At 33.2% G+C, this 9783-nt stretch overlaps 2 protein-coding genes across 2 annotated transcripts in view; one reads left to right on the top strand and one right to left on the bottom strand.

The window, feature by feature from the left end:
• LOC111385423 (multiple RNA-binding domain-containing protein 1-like) overlaps positions 1–5563 on the bottom strand; it is an 8907-nt gene extending 3344 nt beyond the window's left edge. Inside the window, exons 1-8 of the mRNA XM_023009805.1 lie at positions 5408–5563; positions 5222–5329; positions 4989–5103; positions 3932–4668; positions 3707–3838; positions 2782–2871; positions 1172–1295; positions 6–232 (exon numbers count right to left, since the gene is read on the bottom strand). Coding sequence (XP_022865573.1) covers positions 6–232; positions 1172–1295; positions 2782–2871; positions 3707–3838; positions 3932–4668; positions 4989–5103; positions 5222–5329; positions 5408–5409 — 1535 coding nt within the window. The 5' untranslated portion in view covers positions 5410–5563. The remainder of the gene's footprint in view (positions 1–5; positions 233–1171; positions 1296–2781; positions 2872–3706; positions 3839–3931; positions 4669–4988; positions 5104–5221; positions 5330–5407) is intronic.
• Positions 5564–7936: 2373 nt separating this feature from the next.
• On the top strand, positions 7937–8926 carry LOC111385421. The gene is made up of 2 exons (XM_023009804.1): positions 7937–8224; positions 8393–8926. Exons 1-2 carry the CDS (start codon positions 7937–7939, stop codon positions 8924–8926), a joined length of 822 nt encoding a protein of 273 aa, XP_022865572.1.
• Positions 8927–9783: the final 857 nt, after the last annotated feature.

Genomic DNA, 9783 nt, shown 5'->3' with positions numbered 1-9783 from the left:
AGGGCAAGTTCTTCACCAAGATAACATGGTTGCTTCTCTTCAAACCACCAGTTTTCCCAGAGGCGAACTCCTCTAATGAGGAAACATTAATTCCTGCCTTTGAAAGAGCTTTTTTTGTATCGGCAATCACTTGAGTTTCTCCCAATGCAATGCGCACAGCAAGATCATCAGCTTCTCTATCTAGTAATTCACTTTTACTAACACCAAATTTTCGTGCAATGTTTTCAACGACCTACAGTGTGAAGGAGCAGACAAGATCATCGAGTTGAAGTCAAGTCAGTAATGTCAAGAAATTAAAGCATAAATCCAAGCAGAATAATTGTTAGTATAAGAAGGGGGGATATTTTATTCATCTAAGGGGAAGAAAGTTTGCGTATTAGTTCAACGCTGCTACTAGCATTTTCTGTTTACTTCTTCAGTAAAGGAGGCTGTTATGGTCTAATTGAACAAAGAGATTTCAGAACCTTCTAGAAAGAGTTAATTCCAGGTCCTATCTCTTAAGTTAAAGCCGAAAAAGAAACTTGGGAGACAGAAGAATAAGATTGAATATCATTCATCAATTACGATCCATTACAATGAAGACTGTATTTACACAACCTGGGCCAGTCGGCAAACACAATCAAACTCCAACCAATAGTATTAATTTATTCAGTTATGATTGATGAACCAACAAATTATTATTGACATCCTTTGTAGGAATAGCACACAACCCAAGTATTCCAAGTATAACTCAATATAAATCTCTTTGTTCCAGCAATTAGCTTTAGGTTCCATCCATTGAAGCTCTCATGAGCGAATTACTATCCACTAAGCTGATCTAATTTTCAGCCATGTTTTATTGTGACTACATTTGAAAATACAATATTCTAAAAAATGCAGAGCATTGCAGTAGATTAATAATGAACAAAATCAAGGCTGATGAAGATACACTTTACGAGTAACCATGCCAAACCAATAAAAGCAGAGGACACAGAAATGAAATAATTACCTAAAAGTTTGATTTCGTCTCAAAATTTATTTGAAGTCTTTAGACTATGGAACATTCAAAAATTATCCTAAAGATCTAAACCTGAAAACAGATTTTTCCTTCCATAGGAATCCTAAATGAGAATGAAAACACCTGATGTAAATAATAAATACATTTATATAGAAAGATTGACTCCAAACTTACCGTGTCGGATCTCATGAATAAACTATTCCATCCTCGTGTATTTCCACTGGCTTCAGAAGCCTTCCTTTCCTCATTCCTCTTCTGTTTAAGTGTCTTTGATGATTGTTGGGTAAAATTATTGGTCCTGCAGATGAGATGCAGCATAAGATGAACTTCTTATTGAGATTTTCTCATTGTTTATGATTATTCCCCCTAAGTAATTGAGATCTGAGGCGTTAGAGTTTGGAACTAGTCACTGATAGTATAATAAAGATATTATAGAACAATTTATTATTTTACTTTTGACTTAGGAATTCTTCATTTCCAATTAGTGTAATTGGTACAACAATTATATTTTTATGAAAGTTAAGATTTTATTACACAATAAGTTTGAATGATTCAAAGGGTAAATTCTGGGTCATTACAAAGGGAAGGCAGTGTATGCGAAGTGGATTACCTGATTTTCATTACTCTATAACTAAGGGGAATGTATTCAATTAAGACTTTTAAAGAGTTTTTGGGATTTAAAAAATTTAAGGGTATTCAATTGAGACTTTTAAAGACTCTCTAAAAGTTACGGTGTATTTAATTGAGACTTTTAAAAGTCTCTAAAAATTATGGTGTATTCAATTAAAATTTTTTAGAAGTCTCTATGAGTCTTTGGATATTCAAATTTTAATGACTTTTAGATACTTTTATAAAAGTATCTGGGGTACTAACTTTTAAACAAAAAGTACTCATATAAAATTTTAAAATTTGTCTCTAATTAATCACGAGATTTTGGGAAACTTTCACAAAAATAAAATAAAATAAAATTTCAATCTTTCTTTCCTTTAACCTTCCATGGACACGTATGATTAAAATTTATTTTTTCTATTAATTCTATTCTATTTATTTTTCTTTCTCTCCTATTATTTATCTCTATTTTCTATGAAAAATTAAATTGGATTCTTGTAACTTTTTTTCTTTTTTCGTTCTTTTTTTTTTTTGGGAAAAATATATTTTTTTATTAAATTATAAAATTTTATATAGAGAATTTATAATTAAATTTAAATATATTGATTTTTATATACTACACTAATAATATTGAACCATCTATATTTTTTTCAATTTTTTTTTTTTTTTTTTTTTTTTTTTACGGGAAGAAGGGGGAGGAAAAGGGGAACTGTGAGATCTAACACCTCATATGTGAAAATTTCACACCAGATCCATGTGAATTTTATTTCAAATGAAAGTCTTCAAAAATCTTTTGAACTCCACAAAAGTCTATAAAAATTTCAAAATGAAAATCCATAGAAATTTACGAAAGACTTCCACTAATTCTATACAAATTTATTTATAAAAGATCCACGAAATCCACAAAAGACGTCATTTAAAAAAAGTCCATCAAAGTCTTTAAAAGTTGAATGCACCCCCTTATTCTCTTCCTTCTCTCTTTCATCTTCTCCATTCTAGCTTTCACTGTAATTTTGTTTGGAATATCTACAAAATATAGTTGGTTAACTGATTTCATTTACAATTCCGGGTTAATTCTTACTGGGTGATTGAAGTAGTGTGGGATTTGGAATCCAGCCATAACAGATCGATGAAAGATGGAAAATAAGAGGCAAAAATGCTCAGATTCTACATACTCTTGCTTATCAGAAGAATTCTTTCCTTTTGCTGGCATGATATGCAATAATCTCCCTTGAAAATCTGACCTGTCCAACTCTTCCAAAGCTCTGAAGAAAGCACCAAATATCACAGCTTTTGACAAAAGTAGTGTTTAAAAAATAATAATACTCTTAAAAGTTTAAATAAATTCAATCACTTCCACACGTAAATTTCAAAATCAATTTTGCTTATCAGTTCCTCCAATACAGTGAAAAAGAAATTTTTTCTTTCATCTACTAGAATATTGAAATCTCACAAAATTATCAAAGGTTCAACAAAAAAACAATATTCACAATCGGCACTGAAAATTGATAAGTGTAAATACATATTTTTAATTTTGTTTTAGTTAAATTTACTGTTTGAATCTTTAAATCTTATTTTGACAAAGGCAGATGAATTATTACAGTATTTAAACACAGATGTATAATTTTTTATAGCAAAAATGAAAAAAAATAATCTCTGTATGCATATATTTTACAAGAAAAATTTATGGCACAATCAAATGAATACTAATCGTTGTAATTATTAAAAAATACAAGAGAATGATGTAAATAAACCTAACCCATAAGATAAAAACCTAGCAGAAAATGTCAGGAAAACAGAGCATCATCTAACAAAAGATCCAAGGAAACTCTCATGGCTAAAGGAAACCTATGTAAATCAGTAAAGGCACATACAGGTTAACACAGTGCATTGAACAGGATTGATGTATTGATTTTGTACTTTTGGAATGAGATATTGTCAATAGTATGAAAGCTTCAAAATCATTAAAACATTAACTTCTCATGTTTTGGCGATGTGATTATAACAGCCAGTTCATTACATTGTACATTTAGGAGGAAGTGTATGCTGAGGTCGTAGTGCATTAGGTACAATTCAGGGTTCTACCCCAGGATACAATACCTAGCAGCAGATTCTGGAAGAGCATAAAGAACAAATGCTATGCCCTTGGACCGTTTTGTATCTCTATCAACAACAATATGGACCTCTGAGATGTCACCAAATTTTCTAAAGTGTTCTTCCAACTCCTCTTCGCTGTGTCACATCAGAAGGCGCATGGTGCATAAGAAAAAAAAAACAAAAAGAAAATGATAAGAAATAGCTATTGGCACAGGGCTTGAACTGTACGTGGCAGTGTATGGCAGATTACGGATGTAAAGGCGGCCGGTCTCAAGGATTCCTTCTTTCTCATCTTTTGTACTTGATGACAGATCGTCTGAGTGGAATATTTTCTCACTAGATATTTCAGAGGAGACATCTTCAGTCTCCCCTTCTGAAATTTCCGGTTCGAGTGTATCCCCAACAGGACCATGTTTGTTTTTGTTCAAAGTCTTGCCACTGCTATCACTATCATCATCCATATCAGAGTCATCAGCATCATTACTTTCTAAATCTGACCACTCTTTTTTAACTCTGCTCTTGAAGTAATCCATATCAGATACAATTTCATTGTGAACTAAACTGTCCGCAGTAACAGCCTCTTGATTCTCTAAAATTATATTTTCATTTGCCACAGTTCCCTCAAACTGAGCACTCGGTTCATCTAATTTCCAATGACTATCTTTTACTTGGAGTTTCCTGTTACTGGCATCTTTACCTTTCTCAAGAGAGGGAGCTGTAAGGGCATCATTTGCCCACATTTTAGATTTGCTACGCGGCTGCATGACCTGTAGAAACTCTTGATATTGAGGGTCATCATTCCCATCATCCTTCTTACTCTTCTTAATCTCTCCTTTAGCTGCTACAACTTTAGAACCTTTAGGCCCATTTAATTTATTTTCTGCTCCAGATGAACTCTCCTGTTTCTTTGATGAGTATCGACTCCATGGACGTGGTATTTCTGGATCTCCAACCTTCCGAGCAATCTGTGTTCAGATAAAGGTTACTCTATCCTTTTTCCTTTTAATTAAAATACCTAAGCATGTGATAAGCATACTGCATTAAAAGAAGATTACAAGTGCAATTCACCACTCCACAACCTTCGATGAAAAGTCAATTTGTTTAGGTCTGCAAATACGTTTCTTATGATCCATTTTAGGGAAGTGTACTTTATAAGCACTCAATTACTATTTCTTCATTAAGCAAGTATTTTCTTGAAATCAAACCTGTCTTATGAAGTAAGAGTTGGCATCAAATTAATAATAACAAATAGCAAAAGACACAAAACCAATTAGAAAATACGAACTTCGCAATGAATTTTGCAAGTATCCATGAAAGACCCGTGAAAGTAGTTAATGGCTTCCTTTGCTTCTTGCTCAGTCCTGTATCCCACAAATCCAAACTGCCTACTCTTCCCATCCCTGCACCAAAATTGAAGTACATTCCATTATTCAGATATTGGAAATAAAAAATAAAAATAATAAAAATAAAAGGTATAAAACATAGAAAAAATGGAAATAGTGAAAAGAAAAAGAATACTTGGTGCGCATGAGCTTGGCGTCAGTAACTTCGCCTTTCTGGGAGAAGAATTCTCTGAGGCGGTCATCGGATACATATCTTGGCAAGTTCTTCACGCATATTCGGGACCTTCATATCGAATATTAATCATAAACATATAAAAATACAAACATTAAATGGATTGAAGAGAGGTAATCAAGAACTTACATATTTGGTAGAACTTATTATTAATAACTGCAGCTAAACAGAATTGGAGCGGGGAGAGAGAGATTTTGTCGGTATTCGCAGCGGCCGGGGATCCTACTTCTCGGCTTATGGATTAAGGGTAAAACTGCTTGGATGGAAATACTTTGAGCTGAATAGGGGGGGTACAGGGTACTTTTTAAATTGGCTCAGAAAAACAAGAAGTTTTGCATTTTGACCCTTTTTTTTTTTTATTTACCACATTGGCCTCTCGTATTGAAAAATACAATTGTATCCTTATTTATGTTCCACAATTACAAAAATATGTTAATTCTTTAAAAAATAATAATACTCTTAAAAGTTTAAATAAATTCAATCACTTCCACACGTAAATTTCAAAATCAATTTTGCTTATCAATTCCTCCAATACAGTGAAAAAACAATATTCATCTACTAGAATATTGAAATCTCACAAAATTATCAAAGGTTCAACAAAAAAACAATATTCACAATCGGCACTGAAAATTGGTAAGTGTAAATACATATTTTTAATTTTGTTTTAGTTAAATTTACTGTTTGAATCTTTAAATCTTATTTTGACAAAGGCAGATGAATTATTACAGTATTTAAACACAGATGTATAATTTTTTATAGCAAAAATGAAAAAAAATAATCTCTGTATGCATATATTTTACAAGAAAAATTTATAGGTGTCTGTAAAATAAATATTTAAACATTATTTCGTTGAAAAGGGAAAAAAATAAAAAATGTCAGCCGGTCCAGACATAAGGATCGGCTGTTTCCAGTCGGACCAGCCGACTGTTTTTTTTCTTTCAAAATTTATAATTTATTTGTTCATATTTAATATATGTTTATTAAAGTAAATAATAATGAATATTTAATACTAATTGAAATAAATATTTTTTAAACAATTAAAATAATCAATGAATTATTTAAAGTATAAAATTAAATTAAATATGAAACGAACAATTTAAAAAATTATATATTAATTCCTTATTTTTAATTTGTGGTAGATATGACATCAGCATGTGTCCCAATTTGTTACTTCGATGGATTTCAAATGAATGATAATGCTCGGTGAGAATGGAAATGGACGAGTAAAGGAGATGAGATTAAAGCAATTTTTATACAAGGAGTACATCGTTTGCAAAAATGTACCATGATATACAAAACATGCTTAAGTTGATCCCTTTCAGTACGATATAGAATTGGGATTTTTATTTCATAAGCATTCAACCATTCCAATTCCACCTATGAAAGTTACTTCTGAAATGGAAATGAAACATCTAATTAAATTGAACCAATGCCGAAAGTCGACTCCTATTTGCGTAACTTTATTAGGGAAGAATGTCTACGAGGGTGAACACGAAGTTTCAAATGAAGAGAATCGTAATGTAAATGATATTTGGGATACAATTCAGATTGATCATAAAGATGATGTGGTTATTCCCGATACCACTGCTACTCACCATGATCACACTATTACGCACAGAATTCCATCGATAGTTGAAGACAACGAGAATGAAAACGCATTTATAAACGAGGATTTGATTGCTTTATCCCGTAAGAGACATGAGTCGGGTGGGAGCTCACAGGCTGGACCGAGTACACGGTTCTCTAATTGTTCGTGCGTAGTTCCCGATGATGAAGATGTATATGTCGAGCAACTATTCAGATCAATGAAAGAATTGCAAGAAGCTATGCACTGGATTGCTTCAAAACATAACTTCGAGTTTAAAGTGAACAAATCAAACAAATCGACGTACACAATTATATGCATTGACGACAGTTGCTATTGGTGTTTGCGAGCAACTAAGATGGCATGAATGAGTTCTTTGTAGTCCGTAAGTATGCACGGAAACATACTTGCGAAGTGGGTATTCGTCGAAATGATCATAGGCAAGCCTGATAATGGTTCATTAGTCGAGAAATAATGCACAAGTTCTAGGACCCACGAACGATTTACAAACCTTCGGACATCATTAATGACGTTCGACGAGAGTACAGGAGAAGGCTAAAGAATGTGCATTGGAGGATTTGATGAGTTCGACCCAAGAGAGTTATGCTAAATTAGCAAGGTATTTCATTGTTTAAGTGTTTATTTCTTTGTTATTTTAATTTTTAATTATTTTATTTCAATTGTTTATTTATATGTAATTAATTATATAATTGAATTGTTTATTTTTCTATTCATTTAATATTTAATAGATTATCTAAATTATGATTATTTTTATTTACATTGGCCAGGTATTGCTATAACATGAGAAGAATTAATACTGGGTCGGCATTTTTTATTGAAAATGATGACAATAATCGCTTCAAATATTTCTTTATGGCCCTTGAATAATGTGTTCGAGGATTTCGAAATGTAATGTGACCCCTAATCTTAGTCGACAGTACAGCCCTTAAGGCGAGATACGGGGGCAAGTTGATTATTGCAACATGCCAAGATGGAACATCCAAATTTACCCTCTTTCGTTCGGCATAGTCGACGGAGAAAATGATGTAGCGATGAGTTGATTTTTCACGAAGATGAGGAAAGTTATTGAGGATGTCGAAAACCTTGCATTCGTAACTGATCGAGGGCATTCAATAATAAATGGTATCGCTGAAGTCTTCCCCGAAGCACATCCTGGTTATTGTATGTACCATATACGGGGAAACCTAAAGACCATGTATCGAGGCAAGAGCATCGTTGCGTTGTTTAGGAGAGCGGCAGAGGCTTACAGTTTTGAAGAGTTTGAAAAGTTCATGGTCGAAATAGACAGTAAATCGCATGTTGCATGGGAGTATTTAACAAAGATGGGGATTGAACATTGGGCACGATCACATTTTTCAGGATGTCGATACAATATGATGACGTCGAACAATGCAGAGTTGCTTAACGTTTTATTCAAGAAAGATCGAGAGTTACCAATTCTCGCAATGATTGAGAACATTCGTGACAAGCTACAACAGTGGTTTCATAATCGACGTGAGGAATCACAGAGTTGTGCAAGTGTGCTAACCCCGACTCAAGAAGATAAGCTCTTCAAGACTCTAGATGTGGCGAGAAAAGTATATGTAGAACCACTAGATCAGTTTCGCTTCTTCGTGAGAAGTGCACGTAATTTCGGATACATCGTGGACTTGAGTGATAACGCGTGCACGTGTAGACTGTTTCAGTTGGAGAGTTTTCCGTGTACATATGCAGTGACAGTGACTATGCATAGAGGATTTCCACCACACACCTTATGCAGTGTGTATTACATGACTGATTATTGGAGAGCAGCGTATACGAAAACAATATTTCCTGTATCAAACGAAGTCGAGTGGGAAGTTCCTGACCACATTCTCCCACTGAATAACTTGTTGTCAACAGCAGTTGGACCACGTAGTCCTGGAAGTACACGTACGTCTAGAATACTATTTACCAGGGAGTTTCCCCAACCTCGTAAGTGCGGTAAGTGCGGTGCAACAGGGTATACTAGAAGATATTGTACAAGTCAATTTCCTCTGCATGACAATGTAACGGATATGTAATTTTAATAACTATTGACAACGTAATTATTTATAACATTGATGTTAATTATTTATATTAATTATTAGAATTAGTTTTTTTTAAACATTTCATTCATTACTTTCATTTGTTACACACATTATTTATGCATATTATTTATATTAATTATTTGAAATCGAAGTTTTTTCTAGACACTGCGTTATCCACAATACACACAAATATTATAAATAAACACATAAGTTGTAAAATAAATATTTAAATATTACATAAATAATTAACATTTTACAATTCTTTCGTAACTACAAATGAATGAATGAAATGTACAATGTTTAAATAAATGTAAAAATATGTACAATTATTTACGGATCCCCATAAAATTCAAATAAATCACATGCTAATTTATTTCTCCAATTTTGTATCCATGGCTATTTGATTGCATCAACCTTATGTGTCACACTTAAAAATTTTATGTACTTGATGACGAACGTGCCGCAATCACTCCTACAATTAAACAATGTTGTATTAGCACATCGAAAATTAGTTAGAGTCTAAGATGCAAATGACAAAAATAAAATTACAAACACTTACGATATTTGCTACCTCGCCACCGTCGTGTTCCACCCGGTGGTCAATTTGTCCTGCACAGTGATGTACGCTCGTCTAGCCATCATAGGAATGATCACAAACACCGATTCTAGATTTTGCTCGAGTTGACCTTATGTCAAGCATGAATGATCAGGGTCGTACATATACATAGTAGAGTCGGCGAATATGATTTTCACTGCAATGTAGTCATGATTCACACATACTGGCATGTACATATGCGTACAGCCCTCCCATGGCTTTGCTCCGACACTCGGCCACATCCCTACGACCCACT

This window comes from Olea europaea, unplaced genomic scaffold, assembly GCF_002742605.1.
Source record: "Olea europaea var. sylvestris unplaced genomic scaffold, O_europaea_v1 scaffold3160, whole genome shotgun sequence".
In the NCBI taxonomy this organism is placed as follows: domain Eukaryota; kingdom Viridiplantae; phylum Streptophyta; class Magnoliopsida; order Lamiales; family Oleaceae; genus Olea; species Olea europaea.
The sequence above is the reverse complement of the archived record's forward strand: the minus strand, read 5'-3'. Positions and strand labels throughout refer to the sequence as shown.

Excerpts from the sequence above, each read along its gene's own strand:
- LOC111385421 (XM_023009804.1), top strand. The coding sequence starts at position 7,937 with ATGAGGAAAGTTATTGAGGATGTCGAAAACCTTGCATTCGTAACTGAT. Across the intron at positions 8,225-8,392 it reads AGATGGGGATTGAACATTGG|AGTTGTGCAAGTGTGCTAAC; the intron begins GCACGATCACAT and ends GAGGAATCACAG.